Source organism: Coptis chinensis, chromosome 1 (genome assembly GCF_015680905.1).
Source record: "Coptis chinensis isolate HL-2020 chromosome 1, ASM1568090v1, whole genome shotgun sequence".
In the NCBI taxonomy this organism is placed as follows: domain Eukaryota; kingdom Viridiplantae; phylum Streptophyta; class Magnoliopsida; order Ranunculales; family Ranunculaceae; genus Coptis; species Coptis chinensis.
Window position 1 is genome coordinate 16,437,029 of NC_141456.1, and position 25,766 is coordinate 16,462,794.

Consider the following 25,766-nt stretch of genomic DNA (forward strand, 5'->3'; position numbering starts at 1 on the left):
CAGTGTCACATGCTCCTGTTCCAGAAGTGGTGCGTACTCCAACTTTGGAGGCCCATAACACAAATTCAGGTGTCTTTTAGGATAGGGCCGTCAGTTCGGGTATAAACATTGAAACCCAAAAGAAAAGAAGAAAAGTCTATGATAGATATAGGAAAAAAAAACTTGGCGTATATATTGGGGAGTGCTTTTCGAGTTAAGTAATGGTAAGGCGAGGCATAGCTCAAAAGATAACCAGAGCAAAATTAAGAAGGCTACATTAGATCCGGGGCCTTAATCCCTTTCGTTATATCAACTGCATTCACCGCGACTCCAAGAAACAAGTGTTTTTGGGAGTGCCTCTATTGACAATACTGTATCAGAAGATTGCAATCGGAGTTTGCACAACGAAAGTCTTAATGAAATGAATGTTGGTGATATTGCAAAAAGAATGTACAAATGCCAAAACACTAACGACTCTCGCTGGATTAAATACATGGTCATGCCATGGGCAACCAACTTGGGAATAATTTCTCTTGGGGACTACAGGTTATCGTTTGGGGCGTAATTTCTCTTTTTGAAGAGCTTTACGGTATTGGGTAGTGCTAAGAGGTCTTAGGAGGTATTGGGTAGTGCTAAGGTCTTAGAGCATTTTTAGCATTGATATCAATCTAGCATCAAACACCAAATTCTCAATCTAGCAGTGATATCAATCTAGCATCAAGAATTTGGTGTTTTTTCAACTTCAGGAGAACTACATGTTGATGAAAACACCAAAAAAACACCAAACCAAACACCAAATTGACCAATATTTGGTTCCAGGTTTGGTGCTGTATCAAATCACTCACGCGGTTTTGCCAAAACCGCGCGTTTTTCCAACACCGCGTGGGCTTGGCTGCTAAATGGGCTTTGGCGCGGTTTTGGCAAAACCGCGTGGGCTTGGGCTTCAATGGGCGCGGTTTTGCCAAAACCGCGTGCGTTTTTTCTGAAAATTAGAACTGTGGTGCATAGAACTTGAAAAATTATGAGTTGTGCATAGAAGTTAAGAAATTAACAATTGTGCAATTGAAGAAATTAAGAATTGTAATTCAAAATCGAAAAAATTAAAGAAATTAAAAACTTATGATTATGATTATGCAGTCCAAAATCTATATTGATATAATGATATAATGATTAAAAACCTATGATTATGATTATGACTGCGTAAGAAGAGAGCAGTCCAAAATCTATGATTATGATATAATCATATAATATCCAAAATAATCCAAAACCTATCATATTACATCAAATTTATTTAGCTCTCTTCTTACGCCCCTTACCACTCGATCCCTCTCCTCTCTCTATTTGGACGTTCCGAAGCTGCTCCTCTAAGTTCCTAATCTGAGAATTATGATCTTCTCTGTCTACACGGAGGTTAACTACTTCAGCCTGAAGTTCCTCATATCCTTGATGTTGCTGCGTGTACACTTGCTGCATATCCTCATACGCTTTTCGAGTCTCGTTATACGCACGCTGGGATTGCTGATATGTCTGAGAATATGCCTCCTCTCTTTCTTGACTATAATGATACAGGATAGTCCTCATCCCATCAAACATAAGAACCTGGTTCTCATATCTTTCTAGAACCTCAGCCTAAAAATCCAAGAAAATACAGTGTGAGTACATATTATATATATAATGAAGAAGATAAATAAAACAATTAAACTCACCATGGTATATTGATCAATATCGCGGCTCTAACTTTCGAAACGAGCATAGAGGCACCTCGGGAATGGAAATATAAGTAGGCTCCCCATCGAGTCCACACACGACAAACATCCGAGGATTACCGCGGATTACCACGGGAGCCGGATGATATGCATTCGAGAGGTTGTGGGTTGTAAACAGCCGTATGGCGGATGAGGAATCGTAGCTCACGCCTCATCCCTTCCAGCCCACAAACTTCGAAGTTGCTAGCCGACCAACGAAGGCAACAACGGACCCATAGAGACACGGTTCCACCATCTATAATACTGATCAGCAGTCTGCTCAACAACAAAAGAAGACGCATCTGGCCAAGGACCACCACTGGCATGAACTTCATGAACTTGAATTCTACCCCACGACTTTGCATCACTAAATCTGGGCGAGTATCAGCAATCATGTCTATGTTAGGATAAAGACATCGAAAGTACTCATAAAACCAAATCTCTAAAAGTCCCGTGAATCCTGCAATCTGAGGACTTCTACTTCCGAATGTCTGTGAAGTTTTATCTAACGTCGATATCAATGTGGCATATACTGAGCTACCCAGGTCATAATCTCTCATAGTATGCAAATCAGATACATAAGCATAATATCATAGTCGTACCGTAGAATGACCATTGGGAAACAAAACATGCCCAATAAAAAAACATCAAAAAAGCCCTAACATACTGATCAGCACCCTCACTACCCGGTAGAACAGTCAAAGCTAACTCCGCTCATGTATCAGGATGCAAGAGGGGTTCCATATATCTTGATCTTAATATGAGATAGCTTAATCTCGGAAGAATCATAAGCATCCGCACCCAAACGAGGAAAACTCATAAGCATACTATCCATATTCTCATAATTTGTATGAAAAGGTATAGGTTGGCCTATACCGATACTCAATCCAGAAATCATAGTGAAGTCTAGTGGTGTGAACCCTAACTCCGACAAGGAAAAATAAAATGTATGAGTTCTACTCCACCATCTTTCTACTAAAGCTATGACCACGCCCAATCCGGCGCTTCTCATAATCCGCGATCAATCAAAATACCCAAAGGTGTATACAAAATACTATCTCTAATATGTACAAACTCATCCAAACTCCTAATAACCTTCCACCACTCTCTAACACCAAGTAAAGTCGATCTAACTTCGGTGAGTCAACAACATCGATATTATAAAAAAAATAATGTGTATAAGATAAATAATTAATTGGTCCAACTCAACTAATTAATATTCAAAATATTTAATCAAAACTAATTAATTACCTGAGTATTAGCCAATCGCGACTTTTCGACACGTGTTTTGTATCATGTGTAGAAGACACAACTTCCATATCAAGTGCTTCTCCAGTGCAAATTGCCAATCGAAGTCGCTTCATCCGATACTCCAAATTACATAGGGATGTCTATCGATTCGGCACGCGACATCTTCGGGTTCTTCTCCCCCACTGTCTTCTCCCCCACCGTATTCTACTTCCTCAGGTTTTTCTCCCTCATCGCCAATGTCGTTTGTGTACTGCCAATCATCACCGTCGAAAGGTTCAAAAGGATCCATATCAAATTTTAAGAGTTTAGATAGATTTTTGTTTTTTTTTAACTAAAGAAAGGGTTTTATAATTGTGAGAAAAGGTGAAAGTGACTGAACCGTGCGGCTTTAGAGCTGTTTATATAAAAGTAGCACGCGGTGTTCTGAACACCGCGCAGTTTTGCCAAAACCACATAGGCTTGGGCCTGTCAGTTGGGCTTTAGTAGTGCGGTTTTGGCAAAACCGCGTAGTTACTTAATGTTTTTTTGATGTTGCTCCTAAAGTTGCTTGGTGTTTTTTTGGTTTGGTGTTTTTTTGGTTGCTATGCTAGTATCTAGTCCCCTTGTGCACTGGTTGCTTCTTGTAAGTTGTAAGTGAGCTTCTCTAACACTTGTACCACATTGTGCAACCAATTGAATAAAATTTATTTATCAAAAAACAAAAAAAAAAAAATCCTACATCATGATCATAATATAGGAAAAATTCATAAATGAAAACAATCACATCTACACACATCCATGAATCTACTTGCAAAAGAAAAGAGTATCAGAATAGTAATGCGAATTTATTTATAGATAATTCAAAAACACAACAACATATAAGTACGGTCCTTGATGCCACTCTCATCTGAGTCACACAACATTTAAACCCTTCAGGAGTGACTTGACTTGTCAACCTAAGTTGACTCAAAATATTACTGTAGTGGTGGATAAATTAAACCACAAAAAGACCCAAAAAAAAGACATAATTAGCGAAATTGATTAGAAAATTAATTCTTAGTAGAAAGGAAGTAGATAAACAGAAAACCAAGAAAGGTAATGAGACTGTTCAAGGGCATTTTGGTCCACCCCTCTTGGTCTTCCAGTTATTGTAGCAAGGACACACAGCTTTGTTTCCATAAGTGCCTGGGGGCACACACAGACACTTTGTGCAGCACTTCTGACAAAGGAACATGCATGTTTGATGGTGATGACCAACTTTCCTGCACCTTCTTGAGCATTGGTTGGGGCATTCTGGTAATTTCAAAAAACGCATACATCATATCATATAAAGGTATTTGGGTAATTCCAAAACAACCTATATATCACTATATCAGTTAAAATCTCGTGAGATATTTTTATGGAAACAGTGACAGCAGTCAAACTGTCAAAGGCATGGAACGTGGGGAGTAGAGTTTCAAATTCCAATTTCAACTTTTTTGACCAGCCAGTGTGGGGGCCTTAAATGGTGCGCCTAATCGCTGTGTCGCACCGTAATGAACGGAAGACCCAGATGATACTCATGATCACCTACTCCACGCAGTACTCTAGCTGTTCTACATTTTTACTTCATTGCTTGACAAAGTACAACAATCTTGAACTGGCATGGATGATAGACAGGAGTTCTTAAGCTAATAAATTACTTGTGCACATACATTATTGGTTGCGTTTCCCCCTAAGTCATCCCTTACGGTCTTACCATTATCATAGAATAATTAGATAAAAGAAATAATGGGGCAAAAAAACTTACGATAGCTCCTTAGAGCTCCCTGACCATATGATCGTCCCTTCAATAATCGGAAAAAAAATGTTAAATTAATTCCGAGGAAACATAAGAAAGAAAAAAGTAGACAACGAAGTGAAGTTATATATTTACTCCGTCTAAGTTGGCTTGAGTTTCGCTTGCCAATACCTGTAGACAACAATAAAATGAGAAAATACAAATTAAGTTAAGTGAGAACAAGCAACAGTTGCAAAGAGTCAAATTGCTACATGTACTAGTGTTTAAAAATTCGCATTGGCCATCTATAACATCTGATCCTAAAGATATGTCACATTCTCAGCAGAAATGTACCATTTTTTGTAAGTGATTCAGGATCCACATTACAAATCAGTGGATCCAGGATTTGAAGTGTGAATTATTGACAACCGAGATAAACCAGGCAAGCTTTTTAATGGCAATGTAGGTGGTTGGTAGGCATGATCGAGGGACAAATGAAACCAGCTAACATGTACTTACAATCCTAAACTTACATTTTTGAGTTAAGACCGCATGTTTGAACAAAGAGAGAAAAAATGACTCACCAAGGTTGATTGGAGCATTGAGACGGCAAACATTGCCACAAGCATGAAGGCAACAAACTTAGCCATGGCCATTGCTACTAAAACAAGCAAAGCAGAGCCCCTCAAGAACACTCGCAAGATTTAGAACTTGAAAGAGTGGGGAAAGAAGAATCGAGGGGACTGCTTTGATTACAGTACCTGGGTGATGAGTGCTATAAATAGATGCGGTTGCAGTTAGTTGGGACGTGGTTGAAAAAATATCTTGTTGACCTGTTTTCAATCGAGTTACCCAAAATACCCATTCTTTTTTATATTTGAAACTTTATTTTTGGTACACGTTGAAAGTCCCTACTTCTTACATAATAAAAATTTGATTTAGCTTTATTTAGGAAAACACTACTTGGGAGTTCGGATCTATTCACCTAAGTTGTTTTGTGATAATCATATAAGCTTTGAGACACGCACTAATGAGTAATGACTGTGTAGATAGGTTGGTAGTACCAGAGTTTAGCTTGGCTCGTCTCAATTCATGATATAATACACGAGTTGAGTCTGAGTCTGAACACACTCGTAGGTTCACTTGAGAAGTTGAGTGTGGATTAAATTTATTGAAAGTAGAATAGGCTCCACTCGAATACCGTCCTATAATGTTAGACTAGCAACTAGCACCCAGAATGAAATAACTCACTTGATAAAGTTGGCTCTTATTGCAATTAGTTGATCCTAACAGTGTTTTAAGAAGTTTGAGGGTACTAAAACTTGACACGCCCATGAGAAAATATAAGTTTTATTGGTTTATCTTTTTAAACCATGGTTTATTATCTTTATATTACAAAATAAGTCTTTTAAAACACAATAGGGGTTTTCAGGTAATTTAATGGAGCCAGTGTTTTTCAGTTTTAGTTTAACTACATAGAAGTGGGACCAGTAAACGGTGGAGGTGGGAAAGTAAGTTGAATAAACAAGAGAAAGAAAATGAAATCAAACCAAATGGAAAATCTGATGGAAAGGCAGTAGGATAAATAATAATAGCAGAGCATGTGGAGGGTCTGGATAAAGCACAAGAAAATCATGTGACTCAAAGCAGAGACTGGAGAAAACATGAATCCGCAACGCGCGCGGGGCTGTTCATTTCATCTAACCTTTCTTGCCTTTTTACTCTCCGTAAACGAATAAAATCTGTCGTTATCCTAATTTAAAAGGCCACACTCTGGCGACAAATCATCAATCACGTAGAAAAAAAGAGCAAGTGGGAGCAATTACGGATGTACGGTTTTATTCATGACACTGTCGCTGGAAGAGCAACTGTCCAAATGAGTGCTTGGAGTACAAGTGTTCCTTAACTCTCGAGCTCCCTTCATGTTAATCTAAAAAACTAAACAATCAATGCGTTATAAACAGGTAACAAACTAAACAATCAATGTGTTATAACTTATAAGCAGTCTAGACGTCTAGTTGCTGATAAAGTTTAATTTTCGATATTTCTCGAAGGTAACAATGGTATTCAGTATTACTATAGTCCCTTTTAAAATCTACTTTTTTTTCCGTTTTCAAAATTTAAGTAAATGTGAAAGGACCATATACAAATGTGTTTATTATTCAATATATGAGAAGCAAATTATTCTCGATCTACCATGTGAGGCAGGTAGATATGATGTAATTGACGTACACCGTCAAGACAAATTAAAAGACTTTCACTGGAAGAGGCATGTGAACATCACATGCCATCAACAACTTGCTCTCCAGGAGAATTGAATGAATTTATATTGTATTCTTTCCTAATTCATTCTCTCACGTGAAAAAAAAAACATTGTTCTTTGTTTTATTGTTTAGATATTTTTTGTGTTTAGGGTTTAGGTGAGATTCATAATCTAGCTAAATGGGCTTATAAGCTCGTCTGACATGACTACTCTACCAAAATATTGCACAGATTTTCGGTATATTTCTTTAATTCTATATATATATATATATATATATATATATATTAGCACTTTTAATTAAAACGAAAATCTTTCTTCTATTATAATTGAAATTTCTCCCCTATAAAAAAAAGAAAAATCTAACATTTCTAGTTAAAACGAAAATCATTCTCATATTAAAAAAGAAAATCACACTTTTAAATTAAAATGGGAATTCCTCTCCTATTGATTTTTTTAGGCACTTCTAATTAAAACAGGAATCATTCTCTTATTAAAACGGAAATTCTTCATATATTAGCAAAAAGAAATTCTAGCACTTCTGATTAAAACATGAATCATTCTGTTATTAAAACATGAATCATTCTCTTATTAAAACGGTATCTTTTCCCCAATTAAAAAATGGGTTTTTAAAACTTAATTAAAATAATTTGTTGAGAAATTAAAACGAGTTAGGAACGAAAACATAAATATATATAGTTACGATTGTTATGCAAGTTTTTAAAAGAGCCGGTGCGTATGCACGGGTCTACTTTCTAGTCTTAATATTAAAACTCCCACAGAGAGTATTTTTCGAGTTTTATTAAAATTTCACGTCATCTCCTATTAAAACAGAAATTTCTCTCAATTTGAAAAACGAAAATCCTTTTTTACAACGGGAATTCCTCTCCTATTATAATGGGAATTCCTATCTTATTAAAACAAATTCTAGCACTTCTAATTAAAAACAGGAATCATTCTCCTATTAAAATGGGTATTTCTCCCCGAAAAATCTAACATATCTAATTAAAATAGGAATTATTCTCCTATTAAAATATGATCTCTCCCAATTGAAAAAATGGGTTTTTAAAACTTCATTTAAAACAATTTGTTAGAAAATTAAAACGAGTTAGAGACTAAAACGGTAGTCCTAATTTTCTAAAAAAAATCTAGATATTTTTAAAAGAGTCGGTGTGTATGCACGGGCCTACAAGCTAATATATATATATTAGTCATTATCTAAAAAGTAGCTACGTAAGTTAACTTAAAATAAGTACGTAGGTAAAATTTCACCTAGAAAATAAATTCAACCCCAATGTTTTGTGAATATGATATACCTACTATAGAGATCATCTCCATAAAATTTCAGCTCATTTGTAAACCTCCAATATTAGCAAAAAATTATTGCAAAAACTTGATATTTCTAGACCGTTAGATTTCTTTTTAAAGATAATAACAATTTTTATTTATGTTAGAAGTTTTCAAATGAGCTGAAATTTTGGGAAGATAATCATTATGGTGAGTGCTTCATAACCACACAAAAATTAGGTTTGAATTCATTTTGTAGGTAAAGTTTTACGTACATACTTATTTTAAATTAACTTAAGTAGCTACTTTTTAGAAAATTATTGTATATATAACTTCTAATATAGATAAAAATTATTATTATCTTTAAAAAGAAATCTAACGGTCTAGAAATGTTGAATTTTTATAATTGTTTTTTTGCCAATGTTAGAAGTTTCTAAATGAGCTGAAATTTTGTAGAGACGATCTTAATATTGAGTATATCATATCTACAAAAAAATAAGTTTAAATTCATTTTATAGGTGAAGATTTACTTACGTATTTATTTTAAAGTTAACTTAAGTAGTTACTTTTAAGAGTATATATATAATTCTTAAGTATATATATAATTCTTTGTGTTGGTTATAATCTCAACTCTAAGAAAACATTTTAATTTGTGCGGCATTAGTAACAAAAAAAAAATAGTAAGAAATGAATAATATCAGTTAAGTTTATCAGTTTATGTCTTTATGATATCAATTTAACTAGTGAGGGGCTATAAGCCTGTAATTGAGGCACAATTGCACGGCATCAGCACGGAATGAAGGGAAAAAGGAGCAACTTTCGCTAATGTCTCATACTCTCGGTCTCATGTGACCATTTTATGTAGCTTTACAACATCGCATGCCAAAAGTCTGTGGATAGAAGCAAGTGAGTATATAGTTTGGTAGTTCAGGATCATGGTGGGGTTTTACTAACTCCGTCTAGACTCTTAGCTCCGTTGAAAGCGTTGGTCTGCTATAGATGAGAAACAGATCGTGGATTGACAGATGTATTCTTTGTCTAAATTATTTCATATATACATATATTATCTAAATCTAAACGTTTTGTCATTGTCTGAACTCTGATCGTCGTTGCTATCTCCATGTTGTTTCGAATTCGAGAAGTGGTCGCATATTCGACCAGATTACAGGGGGACATAAGGTTTCAATGGGACTGGATGGAGTCGGGACTGTTGATTGATAGGCACAGCCGGCCATATTGATTTCTTACTGCGAAAAGTATGGAACAAAAGTTGTAAGCCACCTCTATGCTAAATTTTACTTTTATTTTTATTATATTTTAAAAAATATATAAGACCTTATTCGACATACATAAATAACATATGCAATCCTATCTATCTTCACATTGAACTAAGAGCTAATTTTCTATGGATGTGATCTCTACAATATGTAGATCCTCTTTAAAAAAAATCCAACTCTTTTGAACATGTCTAATCCTATCAAAAGTTGAGTTCAAATATATATATTATGTACCTTTACAACATTGCATGCCAAAAGTCTGTGGATAGAAGCGAGTGAGTATATAGTTTGGTAGTTCAGGATCATGGTGGGGTTTTATTAACTCCGTCTAGACTCTTAGCTTCGCTGAAAGCGTTGGTCTGCTAGAGATGAGAAACAGATCGTGGATTGACAGATGTATTCTTTGTCTAAATTATTTCATATATACATATATTATCTAAATCTGAACGTTTTGTCATTGTCTTAACTCTGATCGTCGTTGCTATCTCCATGTTGTTTCGAATTCGAGAAGTGGCCGCATATTCGACCAGGTTACAGGGGGACATAAGGTTTCAATGGGACTGGATGGAGTCGGGACTCTTGATTGATGGGCACGGCCGGCCATATTGATTTCTTACTGCGAAAAGTATGGAACAAAAGTTGTAAGCCACCCCTATGCTAAATTTTACTTTTATTTTTATTATATTTTTAAAAATATATAAGACCTTATTCGACATACATAAATAACATATACAATCCTATCTATTTTCACATTGAACTAAGAGCTGATTTTCTATGGATGTGATCTCCACAATATGTAGATCCTCTTTAAAAAAAATCCAACTCTTTTGAACATGTCTAATCTTATCAAAAATTGAGTTCAATATATATATATATATATATATATATATATATATATATATATATATATATATATATATATATATATATGTTTTGCTCTAGTCGGGACTTCCCGATAAAAAAAAAAAGTCTGAGCACCAAAACAAATTCACGTGATTTTTTTTTCTCTCATTTATCTCAACTTTTTTTTCCACCCCCACTTTTTCTCTCTCCCCACCTTTTCTCTCTCTTCTCTCTCCACAAATTCACGCTCTCTCTCTTCTCTCTCTCTCCTCTCTCTCCACTTTATTTCACGTCACTACAAGCCTAGTGTGTATGACTATGTGAGGACTATTTACTTTTTTTTTTATATATATAGAAATAGTATTGTACTTCTCACATTTAAAGAACATAGAAGATTCAACAAGTATTTCACTTTTCCCACAAAAATCTCGAAGTAACCCAGCAACAAATCAACAGAGGTGCGATACGTATAGGAAGGAAAATAAACTTTCTTGATCTCTTTCTTTTGCTGACATTATAGAAAAAATACCACATTCATATTGTTGCATATTCTACAAGAGTGAATCATATCCTTGGCAGAAGCTCAACTGAACTTCTCTGAGTTAATCTTGTTTTTCTTTTGGTAGATTGCATCTCCGTGATTCACGCAAGTAAACTACCAAAGATCGAATGGCGCATTAATGGAAAATGCACATGGTAATGCTAACTTTGTCGGAGGATCTCCAAAATCTTTGGCGACTAGAAACTAACCCAAGGACCGAGTTCTGGAAGGAGCAAGATATAGTAGCCATAGTAAGAATGTCTATGTAAAGGGAGATGTGATGCATAATCAATTAGAAAAAATCTCTTTCTAATGAAATGGTCCTTGAGGAGGAAACATCAATCCTGAGTAACCTCGATAGCACATAGCCAAAGAAAAATCCAGAAGCATGAAGGAGACATACAACAAGCATCACTTGCCGACCAGACATAAGGACAGCTGAAGCATTTCAGGCTATTGCCAACCAGACATAAGGACAGCAATAGGCGGCATCACGGGAGATACCACCTTAACCAAACTTTGGCAATATTTGTTCAGAAGAGAACCAAACAAAACAGGGAAAGCACAACCTGTTGCATGGCACAAATAAAAAAATGGAAGAAAAGATACAGTATCAGAGAAAAGTAAGAAGTACCACCCTTAGCTGCAAAGTTGATATAAGAAGTCCAAATTTGCATCAATCGCAACAAATTGCCCAAATAGTTTAGCGATTAAAAATGGGGTCATCACGAGACGAACTTGAAGAGTCGGGAAGTGATGCCTCAATCCCACGAAACAATTAACAACTTAAGAAGCGATGCGTGAGATGTAAAAGGAGTAGTGTCATTACCCACGGCCCGCTAAAGGTACTTGCAGCCATCATCAAGACTGAAAGGGCCACGTTTCCACTGAAAAATGAGGAACTCATTTGTCACTTACAAGTAAAAATACATACTGCGACTTTCTAGTAATCATATACCGAGCTAGGTAAGTTACAATATTACTTGCCGTTCCTGCACATAAAATGAGAATTAGTAAAAGGATAGATCGACTATCAAACAAGGATAACACAAAAAACAAAAACAAACCCCCAGGGTAGCAGCCAATCCAATATCAACAAGATCGATCATTCAACAAGATATTGCATCAAAAACTTATCAAATACAAATATAATTCTCAACATAAAATAACTAAAAAAAAAGAAATCATAATGTATTTCTAGGAAAAAGGTTTAGTGCACAATGAATACTGAAGAACGAAACCAGCAAGCAACTTCTTAGGCATAACAAAAGCACCTCTTAAATCATCAAAAGTAAGTGTCATACCCATACCAAGCATAGTAATAGTAATCCCAAAAATGATCATTTGGGGCTGTACCCAATTAAAAGAATTTGGTCTAACTGGTCCAAAAAAACAACCCAATGCTACCCATACCGGAAACGCTGTCGACAAAACTTCCCCCACCATTTCAATCCACTTACCAATACTTCTCTCACCTCCATCACTACCTTCACTAGTACTACCAATGTTGTTATCTGAGCTGGCAGTTTCAAGAAAAAGAAATCTTATAGGTTTCAAGAAAGAGATCAGAGCGGAGAGAGAAGAAAGTGATCAGAGAGGAGAGAGAGTGAGAAAAGTAGTAGTAAAAAATGGAGAGTGAGTGTGGGGTTGGTTGGAAGATAAAAGTGGAGAGAGAGAATAGAGAAAGAGTAGGTCACGTGAATTTGTGAGGTCCGGATTTTATTTTGTACGGAAAGTCCTGACTAGAGCATTTTTGTATATATATATATATATATACGGTTTGGCTATACTGCCACTCTAATCTCACACTTCTCCTCAGTCGTCCGATCTCACCTCAATATCTAATGATCTAATTCACTGATAAAACCGATATTTCAAAATTTTACGTTATTTCAAAATAAAAAAAACAAAAATCACCAAAAACGCGAAATTTTGTTCTCTCTCTCTCTCTCTCTCTCTCTCTCTCTCTCTCTTTCTTCTTCTCCAAACCATACCAAGCTTCTGGATTAAGGTATTTTTTCACTTTTAATTCGTTTGATTTGTTATTTAATTAGCTTGGATTCGTTTGAAATAAACCTAGTAAACTTTATTCTTGCATGTTGTTTATATTGTTGTTTAAAACGCAAAATTGGTTTCTCTCTCTCTCTCTCTCTTATAGTTTGTTTATATTGTAACGTCTCTTGGGTTTGATTTGCCTTGATAACTACAAGTTTCTGTATTTGAAGAAAACATTATACAACCACGTGTATGAAATTTATTCAAATTGGGTAACCTTCTGTGTAGTGAATTTATTCAAATTGGGTAACCTTTATTCAAATTGGGTACATGTAATAATTTTGCAAATTTCCTTGAAAGGTTTGAATGGTATTTAATTAGCTTTAATGGTATTTTTGTTGCCGTATTCTTCATGCTTTAATGGTATTTTCGTTGAAGTTTGAATGGTATAGCTTGAACTCTGTCGTATTATTCATGCCGTATTCTGTCAGAGTTTTGAACTCTATCAGAGTTCGGTGAATTAGCATATTCGGTGAACTCTGTCAGAGTTCGGTGAACTAGCATATTTGGTGAACTCTGTCAGAGTTCGGTGAAGTAGCATATTCGGTGAACTCTGTCAGAATTTTGATGTTTAAGTTATCTACATTGTTTATGTACATTGGGATTTTTGTCTGTTTAAGTTATTTATATTTTTAATGTTTTCGATTTATAGAAATGGTGACAGAGACATCAATCAATATCAAAGAAGATGTAGTTGGGTCTTCGTCTACTAAATCCCCTGTTCAAGGCACGCAAACATTAGCTGCTCCTTATATAGGAATGACTTTTACAAGTGTTGACGAAGCAAAGACTTACTACAAAGAGTATGGTCAACAAGAGGGATTTGATACTCGTGTTTGGACGACTTCCAAGCAATAAAATCAGGTGGATTTGGTTAGTGGTTGTTTACTGGTTTGCTCACGTGAAGGGGTTACCAAGAGAGATGAAGTCTGATAAGGAAATACATCAACTATCCGGTGTGGTTGCCAAGCTAGAATTCGTATTAAGAAAAGAATGCATGAAGATATATATGAGGTCAGCGTTGCTCAGAATGACCATAGTCACGGTTTGGTGACCCCATCGAAGAGAATTTGCATGAAAACTAACAAACATATGCCTGAAGCAGCGGAGTACTTGACCGAGATGTTCAGTGATAACAGTTTACCTGTTGGGAAAGTGGCATCTGTTTTCCATGGAGAGGAAGTTGGGTTTACACAGAAAGATTGTTGGAACCATCATTATGGTTTGACCAGAAAGATGCCTACAGAAGGTGATGCAACTGCCGCGCTGAAATATTTTATGCAAAAGAGTGTCGAGGATCCCCGGTTCTACTACAATATTGATTTAGATGAAAATGGGACTGCGGTGAACTTTTTCTGGGTTCATGGGAGGTCTCGATGCTAGTATGACTATTTCGGGGATGTTGTGTCTTTTGATACCACATATCGTACCAATGCATATTCCATGCCTTTTGCCCCTTTTACTGGAGTCAATCAACCATCATTATTAGTCGATTCAGTTTGGTTGCGCATTGTTGCTTGATGAGACAGAAGATACATTCATATGGCTATTTAAGGCCTGGCTTGCAGCCATGGGTGGTCGTGCGCCAACTGCAATCATCACTGACCAGGATAGAGCGATGACTGCAGCCATTGCCAAAGTGTTCCCTAATACTCGTCATCGTTACTGTCTTTGGCATATTATGCATAAATTCCAAGAGAAGATGTCATTTACCAAATTTGAGACATTGGTAACTGAGTTGAAGAACACTATTTCTTTTTCGTATATGATTGTTGATTTTGAGAGCAGATGGTGTACAATCATTGAGAAGTATGAGTTGTCTAAAAATCCTTGGTTGACAGAGATATATTCAATGCGGGAGAAATGGGTTCTGTAACGCTCGTATTTAAAATATGTAATTATTTATTAATTAATTAATTTAATTATTTATATAAAATTTGATTGGATTGGATTTGAGATATGTGGGACTGGTTTATGGGCCCGAGTCTGTGTTGGGCTTGGGTTTCAAACCCAAGTATATAATCACATTGTTATAGAGAATAGGGTTTTTAGAGAAAAAATAATAATAATAATGGAGGCAGAGATAGAAGCTGGATTGCTAGAGCGTGGAGCGCGACGATTCAGACTAGGAGGAATTCGTCGAGCTTTTTATACAAGTAAGTAGTTAGTTTTCTACCTCACCGGTATACAGAAACAGATTTATGGTCCCATGTTTTCATTCAATTTTACTGTCCATTCTTCTTCGTCATGTATCATATTATTAAACTGGCTAAATATTAATATATTGTTTTGGTTATCTTTGAAACTGTCCGAACTGTTGGAACTCGGAAGAAGTCGCCAATGGCGGCGCGAGACAAAGAAGTCGTCTCGATATGCTGTTTGAACTTTTATTATGTTTTGTATGTGGTGTGTTGGTTGGGCGTCGGGATTGAAAATTGGGGGTGGACTGTTGAAGCTCTGAACAGGGGTTAATGGAGGCGCGACCTCATATTATTTTTTTTTAATTTATCTTTGTTGTTGTTTTGTTGGGTTTGGTGTTGATTAAATTGTGATTAGGGAAGGGGCTTTAATGCCGTCGAGATTAATTGGTGTGGAGATCAGTTGGAGAGGAGTGGGGCAGTTCATGCTCTGCTGAAGCTCTGTAAAAAGTGTTAATGGCGGTTAGAGGAAATCGCACAGTCGATTAGAGTAGGTGAAGTGTTATTGTTTTGGTTATTGTTGGGAAGTGTCGGGTATGTGTTTTGACATTGGGAGGAGGGCTGTCGAAGCTTGTAGAAGCCATTAATGGCGGCAAGAAATTTCTAGATCTAGGTTTGATGAAGATGAGGGATTAAGGAGGTGAGGTTTTTGTCTTTGTTAATGTTGTGGGGGTTTTTCCCCTGAGCATTTTCGAGTAGATTGGGAGGAGTGGCGATCGGAACTGGCGGTGGCCAAATTGGTGGCTGCTGGTGGAGGGAGAAGAAGAACTGTTGGTCGGTTTGGGCTTGGGCTTGGGCCAAAGCCAATGGGTTTCAGTTTTTGGGCCTTGGTTGTTTTGTTTGGGCCCGGTTTTGATATTAGTTAGTGGGTTGGGCCATTTTTCTATTTGTTTTGTGTTGGGCCAGTTCCAGATTAGTAGTTGGGCCAGTTCTAGATTTAGTTCTATGGGCCAGTTTCATTTGTTTTGATTGGGCCGGTTTCAGTTCAATTTTTGGGCCGAACCCATTTGTGTTTTGGGCCAGTTCAGTTTAAGTTTTTGGGGCCAGTTTCTAATATTGCTTGGTGCCAGTCCATAGGACTTAATAGAGATCCAAATGGGTCTTTCAACTTTTAGACTTTCGGGTTCTAAGGTTTGGGCTTGGCCAGTTGGGTCCGAACCATTACCTTGGTCATGAGCCCATGAGCCATGCACCTTGACCTTAGCCATGAACCATGGCTATGACCATGCACCTGTTGGACCTGGAAATGACGTGTTGACTTCGACCATGATGTGTTGACTTTGACCTTTGACCGCTGACCTTTGACCGTTGACTTTGACCTTTGATTGTGGACTGTGAACTGTTTAATTGTGCTACGTTTTATGTTGTAAATTGTATGGACAAATCAAATGCTAAAATGTTGTGGAAGCTTGTATAAATTTGGTTGTTATTATCTAGGTAAGATTTGACGTTGATATTGTGTATATTTTGACACGTGACGAGATAGAAACTTTAGGAGATATAATATTCCTAAAACGCTACAAAAATGTTATGCGATATGTTTGAAGCAGTTGTGACATTATATAATATCTTGGGATATATATATATTAAATGCAATAGTTTTGGAGAAATAAATGTATAGACACTCCATTATTTTATCTGTGAGATGCTAGTAGAGTATTTGTGGATATTTCCCACGGGAGTGTGGCGTAGTGCAATAATATATTGGCACGTGAAAGAATGAAAGTGGTTATGAGATATAATTGAGATATTTCTAAATATTGTGGCTTAGTGCAATAAGATAATTGACCTGCACGTGATATAGTGGAATGATTCTGAGATATAAATGTATGACACCTGAATAAATTACGTAACGAAAATCCTAGAACCTAGCTATCACAACTCATGTGATTTGCCCTGTGTGGGCGTATGTGATATGATTGGCCCCGGTATAGGGTGTATATATATGAGATGTTAATTGACCCATGTGTTGGGCAATCGTAGCCGAATAGTGGCTTGATTATTCCGTTCGCAAAATAGAACGAGATGCGCGATATTTTATGCCGAATAGTGGCAGTACTTACATAATGGCTTTCGTGTGAGGGTTACCTGGTGTGCGGCATCCCACTTAGGGTAGTTACGCACGGAGTGGTTCATTATGTAAGGGGAGGCATGTGGATGTACATGTTCGGCGTTGAGAAGCGATTATGGTAGCTAGGGAAACTAAGTAAGACATAGATACGACGTGATTTTAGGGACACATAAAGAAAGCCATAATTAATATAATTATGGTAATATGTTGGTTAATGATATATCTTTAGATAGATGATTGTATATGGTTTTGGAGAAGGGTAGGTCAAACTAATTACTGGTGCAGGGACGACCCACTCTGTAATTGAGCATGAAATGCGGTACGGATATAATATGCTTGGTTGGCTATTTGTTTAGTTAGAATCTAAGGTGCCTCGAGGGAGGAACTACATGCTTTATTTATTATGCGTATGGTTTGTTGTGTGGTTAGTGGGAAGTTAAGGCGCCTCAGTGGAGGAACTACCTGCCTTACTTATTGTACTCAAGGATGTCGTATTAGTTGTTGGGAGTTAAGGCGCCTCGGTGGAGGAACTAACTGCCTCATGGATTGTGTATGTATATGTATAAATATATGTTGTATTTTCGAGCTACTCACACCAGCATTTTTATAATGTTGACCCGATTTGCATGTTTGCTTATCGGGTGTGTTCATTAAATGAACATAGTTGATAAGTCTTGATAGGTTTCATGTTGAAGAAGGTTGGTTGCTAATTGTGGTTTGCTTTAGCGTCGCATTCAGGACATGTTTTGTTTTTCCTTAAGGTGTAATAGATTTTTAGTTGAGACAATGTTATTTGTATTTTCATTTGTAATTCTAAATAAAAAGTTATTGAAAATAGATTTGTAACCTAATCTTATTTGTAAATTTTTGTAATGAAGAGGACTTTTGTTTAAGTTGAAATTTTTCTTGGTTTTTAATTATCCGCATATTTAAACTGTTATGGGTTTTTGGGAGTTGAAAGTGCGTCACACCTCGAAGATCGAAGAGTCGGGAACAAATATTGTTTTTCCGAATTCTGTCGAAATTCGGGGTGTGACAGGTTCCTTATTATCTCAGCTGATACCTTTTTGTTGGTATGCACCACCGGGTCGAAGTGAATCGATGAATGCTCATTATGACCCGTTTGTCAATTCGGCGACTACGCTTATGCAGTTTGTACATGGTAATGAGAAGTCTTTGGCTTTGCTTGCTAGGAAAGAAAAAGATTCGATTACCGCGACCGAAAGCATAGTTCACGGATTGTGCCTAACGATGCTTTCCTCCTTATGCATGCCGCGAAGGTCTATACGATCTCAATATTCAATAAATTTAAAGAGCAACTAGAAAAGGCAAAGATGGAGTACAAAATTGATGGAGAACAGATTGACAGGTATGGAACCGGAAGCTACATGGTGAAATGGAGAGACCCGCTGAGGAAGTCTGTTTGGAGAGTGAGTTTCGATAGAGGAACCTTAGAGGGAGACTGCGAATGCAAGTACTTTCAGTTTATGGGGTTGCTTTGTGGTCATATCTTAAAGGTTTTTATGCGTTACGAGATTGAAGAGATTCCAAGCCATTTTAGATTGACGCAGTGGATGCAAAAGGCTAACACTTATAGAGCGGAGTTTGGTACTGGATTTGTGGTCGGGAATGTCTCAAATGAACCTTTGAGAGTGGCTCATTCTATCAAGGTTGCTTCTCAAGTGGCTTACGATGCGTCGCATACTTTTGAGGGTTATTCATATTTTATTGAAAAGATTGGTGAAATGGCTATTGGAATTTCAAAGTTTAATGAAACTTCCTACGAAGGAGAAGCAAATGATGAAGAGCCTCCAGTTGCAGAACCTTCGATACCTTCAGTTAATACATCACAAGTTTTTTTTTATTTGAATGTTTAATTTGATATAAATTTAGTGTTTAATTCGGTGTTTAATTTGATATAAATATTTATTTTAATTCGGTCTTTATTTCAGCTATTGATTTTGAATCCCAATATTTCTCAAACAAAAGGGAGGGGGAAGAAGAAAGCGGATAGATGAAAATTCTCCAGAGAGATAGCCCTAAACAATGAGATAGCCGTAAACACTTCAGGAAGAAAGTGTCACAGATGTGGATAGATTGCTAACCATGACTCGAGAAATTGTCCGGAGAAAAATAATACGTAATTTGTGAAATGTAAGTATAGCTTTATTCAAAACTAGTTCTAATGATATTTTATCTGCGCGTCGAATATTTGATTCTATATCTGCACGTCGAATATTTTATCTGTGTCAAGGGTTGTGTTCTATTGCATCATTATGTCCATTGGATAGTATCTAATGTTGCCTTCTAGGCTCTAGATAGGAAGCAAGGACTTCTGTTAGTGATGTCCAGTTTCTTATATTTCAGATCAGGTTCTTCCTTGCTTAAGTGTTTTTGAGTATATTTTCATCTTTTTATTCATATCATCTCATATTATGAATTCTAAGTTTGTTTTAATTTTTTTTTATACATATGACACGTTCCATCTCCTAATTTAATTATTCTATAAGTCTTCTTTAAGTGCACTCTTTTGGACATTGAGCCTAAAAGCTGTTATGCATTCTTTTAGTCATTGGATGTGATTGATTTACTTTGTATTTAGATGGCTTACCCAGAAGCATAGCTAGTTCTCACTCTAGGGAGCTTAAACCCAATCACTGTTGGTCTGTCACTTGTTTGATCTGTGACATGAGTGCTTTGCTAATCACTGGTTTACCAGTACACTTTGAATAGGGGCATATCTTCTTTTTTGGCTAGTGATATTTTAAGTTGCCACATTTCTGCCAAATGTTGGAAGGTTAGTTAATGTTTTTTGATTACCTCATGACATGTTCTGACAGGAGCAATGCTTATTAAGAAGAAGATTAATGTTTTCTGCGAAATCGTTTTAAGTTGCCACATTTCTGCAAAATCGTTTTAAGTTGCTTGATTGTTTGTTGCAGGAGCAATGTTCTGACAGAAGACTTCCACTTTTTGAAGAGTTGGGTCGTTCTTGCCGAAATTGTGACGAAGAGGCATTTGCTATTGCAGAATTCACGCCTCGATTCGCGTTTTCTTAGCCTTGTTGAATGCACACCGGATTGCATGCTGGCTTACAAGCTGTCCTCGATGGATGTCCCCAAATTGAATATATTGTTCTTCGAAACTGTTTCAACATCAATCTTGGAGGGAATTTGCTCAAGAGATGTGTACTAAGGTCTTCTTGCTACAAAGTTTGTAGAGATTTTCTGTTTTTGTAGCAATCCCAGGTGACTTTGTAGCAAATCTCGATTTTTTGTTTTTGCCAACATAAGAAAATGCAAATTTCATTACACTTCCCTTTCAGCTACTTCTTTATCAGGAGAATATAAGCTACCCCTAAGGTCGATTAGTTTTTCGGTTTCTTCCATTTTGCAAAATATTTGACTTAGTTGTGATTGTTATTTGCATTTTGTTAGTTAAAATAGTTAAGAGAACTTTGTTTTCTGATCATGTTGAATGATTTATTCCCAGGGGATGCCAAGTCTTGTGGAAGGGAGTGTAATTAATAGCGAGGGTAGGATTCAAGGTGGGATAGCAATAGCTAGAACCAATTTATGCACTCTTTGATTCCTTTTGCCTCACAACTTTGCCCAGAAAATCGAGTTGCCTCACAAATACCTAAAGACAAGCCAAAAGAGTGAAAATAACTAAATAAGCCACTTATAGTTTTATACTGAAAGGCACAGTTGATACATGAAATTCATAATATATGAAATTTCTATTTCTCACTCCTGAGTATAAATAAGTACAGCCACAAGACAAATACATGAAAAACTTCAGCTCATCAACCTTATTTATAATCAAGCACAATTGGAATTTGAACACAAACCGATATATATATATATATATATATATATATATATATATATATATATATATATATATATATATATATATATATATATCTTAGAAGTATATACTTATTTTAAAGTTAAAATAAGTACGTAAGTAAAATATCACCTAGAAAATGAATTCAACTCTAAGTTTTTGTGGGTATTACCTACATACCATAAAGATCATCTCCACAAAATTTGAGCTCATTTGGAAACCTCTAACCTAGCTAAAAATTGTTGTTATCTTTAAAAAGAAATCTAACAGTCTATAATATAGTATTTTTGCAATCATCGTTTGTCTAAGTTAGAGATTTCCAAATGAGTTGAAATTTTGTAGAGATGATGTTTATGGTGAGTAGATGATATCCATAAAAAATTAGGTTTGAATTCATTTTCTAAGTAAATTTTTATTTACATACTTATTTTAACTTAAAATAAGTATGTACTTCTAAGAAAATAAATATTATAGCTCTCCCCCTCCTTAATTGAGAAAGCGTCGCTAGGGTGTCCACGTGTCCTACTAATTACGATAAATCAGGAAGAAAAAACTCTCGCAAGAAATAATCTCTCTCCCACTCTCTCTTCTCTACCACCCAACCTAAATCGCAAAACCCTAACTCTGACTAAATCCCTAAATCTCTCATTTGATCTTGAGGCAGCAGACAAACTGATCTCTTCCCTTTGATTTTTTGCTTGACATATTTGAGGTTAGTTCTTTCTTCCCCTTTTCATTATCCTCATAAATCTTCAAATGTCTTCTCTAATAATCTGGCATTACTGAAGCTTTGTTGTCAGTGCAACAAGAAGCCTTCTTTGTGTCACTGGGGCAGCTTTGGTGGAAATTGTTGCAGGGTTGTTTGCCTTTAAAAGGAAATCACGAAGTCATCAATTCCAACACCAGTATCGAAAGCAGCAGAGACATCCAAATGGTTGGCCGCAGCAAGACAACTTTGTAATACCTGATGAAGACGAGCCCCCATCTAGAGAAGCTAAAACTCCAACCCCAAAAAAGACATATGCGTTCATGGTGCAGGATCCTGAAAAGACCCACCATTTCCTCCTTTCAATGGTTGGGATGGGGATTCTCAGAAACAAGGACAACAAAACAATAGTAACACTACTAGAGTATCAGCAACATTATTCATCCAGTCCACAAACATTCTGTGTAAAATGCTGCGAGTCGAATGAGATTATTCTTGGGCCACTTCATGAGCAGTATATGACTAGCTTGATGCAGCCTCTCATTATCCGGACATGATTTGGTGTGGATATGTTCTCCTCACTATATGGATTATCTCCACACAAGATCAGATTCATCCAAAATATATAGCATAACCAAGGATACTCCAATTCCAATTTAAGCTGAAAATGAGTGACCCTGAATTTTCCAATTGGTACTTAACCTCCGGTGGGTGTAGACATTGCAGATCATTCTCATAAACAATCAACCAAAACCAAAATTTCAAACTGTGTCGATGATCCTAAATTGTTTGTGTCCCTCCATTGTAATTATGTTATGATTGGATAATGGATTGATGTGTTAATGCTATCGCTCAATTTTGTCACAGTGGAGTAATTAGTTTCATGCTTTGCTCTACAGAAGCGCCAGCAGTTGATTTCAAGCATCCAAAGAACCCATTAGATGAGAATGAGGACCACAAAGAAAGCAAAGGGACCCTTGAAGTTCTACAACCCAGAGGTAGTTTTCCCTTATTTGGTTCTTTGGATTAGTATATGAGTTTATCTTTTCTCATCTGCTATGTTCTTAATCCCGTCTAGATACATTCAGCTGCATTCTGTTTGCCATCGTTCATGAAGAAGGTGATCAACAATCAGAGTATGTGATAAAGCTTCCAATAGCATTAAGAAGCAGGATTAGATTTCAAACAGTAAATAAGTTGAGGTTATAGTTGGTTCCTATTAGCGTAGGTTGAATGGGAAGAGAGATGAAGATCAATTGTCAATTGGAACTTGGATAGGTTTTGTACCATCTGATCATTGTTACATTGTTATAACAATGGTATTCAGTTTGTGGTACCCTCAAAACTCAAAAATATCTGTTAAAGATATCTTTCTCTATATTCTCTTTAAAATCCAACACGCTCTAGTAATCCCTTCGTCAGGTATGGTTTTTCTGAGTTACATCAATCGTTTATAGGTTTTTTCAATTATGATTTGAAATTGGATTAGGCCATTGTGGGAAGGTACTAACAAGATTAACGATTTGTAAGCAACTAAGCAATAATAATTCTCTTCATTAATAATATCCATCTTTAGCTTTGTGAGGAAAGTTGGGAGTCTTTGCTAATTGTGGTAAACTTAGAAAGAGGTAACTATTTCTCTATCTTTAAGTTTGTGTGTTCCTTCATTTGTCTCACATTGACTTATGCTCTTTCACACATTTTTACCTCTTGCACATTGGTTATGGTTTGTTATATGTTTTTCATAATATCATGTATCCATGTCCAAACTTTTTATTGCTGATGTCTACAATGGGTTCGGACTTTACGTGATATGGGATGTTGTAGAAGATTTGAAAGCCTTAATAGGTTTTTCGTTACTTTTTCCCAACAAGTGGATGAATGGGGCAAGTGCTTATCATGGACATACACTCTTTCCGTCTACAGGTACTTTAATATTTATACCCATTTGGCTGCTTTCATTGTCACAAAATCCTTCAGATAAACCTACACAATAAAACTAGAACATGTAAATTATGCACTATATTCCATGTAATATAGGTCTGACTTATAAAAGTTGGAGTGGAAATATATTTTAATACAATTATGAAACGCAACCCGTTCGTAGGTTGTTCGACATGTCATAGATAGCTATCGGTTTTATAAATCACAATTTATATTGTGTTTTTTCACTAACTATAATTTCTCTTATCCGTAGACCAAGTTAAAATTTACTTTATACAAGATTGATGGTTGCGTCAATATTTGCGAACTTACCAAATAGAGCAATTTTCAATGGACCAGGTGAGGATACGGGTTACCATTTGAACTTCCACTGCGATTGTATCTCTTTCATTTAGGGAAGGGTCAAGGGTATACTAATGTACTGATTGGTTATAAGGTATAATGATTTTGGTTATATTGTGGTATATGGTTGAAAAAACAACAAAAGAAAATTTAATTGGAGTTGATGTTTCATTGTCTGCACGCATTGTATTTATTATCTGTATGTTGCTGATTATGAATTTCTACATTGAGAACTTGCACAGTTGCACTCTAACCTTCATGATGTTAGCCTGTTAAATAACACGTTACAAGCAAACCTTCATGATGTTAGCCTGTTAAATTACACGTTACAAGCAAAAAAAAAGCTTGAAGATTCTTTCAAATGTGAGGGAAGGTTGAAGTCTCAAGAGATTTGGTCATATTGAAGAAAGACAGCACATTTAGCTATTGATCCCACCTCTTAAGCCGATGAACTGCTACGGTTTTGGGTCTCAAGTCAAGTCCTGTCACCAAGGTGGAGGGAAGAGACCCCTAACTTTGTTTTGGCATCATTTGATTCAAACTTATCCTATCAAAAGTACAGTAATATCCGTATTATTCCTTTACCTGAATGATTCCTGTTATGTGTCCTGTTGTCTGCCGAGTTCCAATCCTATTGTTTTATGAGAGTGAAAACCTCCAATTGAAACGAGTGTTTCTCGATTTACCCACTAGAAATATTTTTGTAATGCTTGGTGAAATTAAAATGACATGTAAAGTTTCATGGATCTCACGGTTCTTCCTTTCGAATTTTGCAAGGTCAAATGCTAACATTAGTTGAATATATCTTTCACGATCGTGCATTTTTTCAACTCCCCGCCAGTATCGGTTCTTCTTAAACAAAGAATACGGAAGCCTTTTTTCCTCACTAACCACAGGGTTGTACCTTACTTTCAAACTTACGTCAGTTGTTCAAAAGGTACAATTATTTATTTTGTTTTAGAGAGTTATTGTTTGTTCTCCCAATCCGCAAATGTCCTAATGAAGACCCATGTAGGACTTTGTGGTAAAGGCAAATACTAATTTAGTAGGTTTGATTTGTCATGGCAGGTCCAATCCTTTTTCACTGCGCTAAAAGCATTGTCACACAAAGAGGTTCATTATGGGTCTTATGCCACTTCTGATCAGGTCAGCTTCCTAGTTTGCATAGATTGTGGCTCCTAATGAAAACAATTTTCCCTTCCAAATGTCATTAGTTAGAATTTAACCATTGTAGTCATCTTAAGCGAGTGCTTCATATACTTGGTTTGTATGGTTACAGGGGGTTTGAACCTTTGTAGGCATCTTGAGCCAGTGCATTATATGCTTGGTTTGTGTGGTTACAGGGGTTGGTAATGCATTGCCGATAAACCCCATGTATCTTAATGCTCAGGTCAGCCCAAGCCTTCTATGTGAAGTAGCAAGTTTGATAAATTTTACTTTACTTAGTAAGGTCTTACAAATATGTGTCATTTATTAGAATTTTGCATTTCACCTCAATAACTCATTTATTTTAAATGAGTTGTTATGAATGTAAGTCTTAAGCCTTACAAGTCGACCTAATTTCAAGTAGGAAAGGTTATTCACTGTTAACAAACAAGATTGTCAGTATGCATTTGTATGCCTAGATCAGTATGCATATATGCTATGAAGATAAATACGAGAAACAGTGAAGATATTCAT

At 36.2% G+C, this 25,766-nt stretch overlaps 1 protein-coding gene and 1 pseudogene across 1 annotated transcript; both read right to left on the minus strand.

Annotated features, from left to right (window-relative positions):
• Positions 1-3,778: 3,778 nt before the first annotated feature.
• Positions 3,779-5,478, minus strand: LOC147522520 (gibberellin-regulated protein 6-like). Its single transcript, XM_086594029.1, has 4 exons — positions 5,298-5,478; positions 4,870-4,905; positions 4,744-4,780; positions 3,779-4,247 (listed from the first exon to the last, which is right to left on the minus strand). Exons 1-4 carry the CDS (start codon positions 5,367-5,369, stop codon positions 4,063-4,065), a joined length of 330 nt encoding a protein of 109 aa, XP_086450155.1. The 5' UTR covers positions 5,370-5,478; the 3' UTR covers positions 3,779-4,062.
• A 5,544-nt stretch (positions 5,479-11,022) lies between these two features.
• Positions 11,023-22,079, minus strand: LOC147522521 (putative sodium/metabolite cotransporter BASS1, chloroplastic; annotated as a pseudogene).
• Positions 22,080-25,766: the final 3,687 nt, after the last annotated feature.

What these genes read in the sequence shown, in the direction of transcription:
- LOC147522520 (XM_086594029.1), bottom strand. Translation starts at nt 5,369, where the DNA reads ATGGCCATGGCTAAGTTTGTTGCCTTCATGCTTGTGGCAATGTTTGCC. An exon ending in CAATGCTCCAATCAACCTTG is followed by an intron (nt 4,906 to 5,297) that starts GTGAGTCATTTT and finishes TGTTGTCTACAG; the next exon opens with GTATTGGCAAGCGAAACTCA. An exon ending in CTCAAGCCAACTTAGACGGA is followed by an intron (nt 4,781 to 4,869) that starts GTAAATATATAA and finishes CGATTATTGAAG; the next exon opens with GGACGATCATATGGTCAGGG.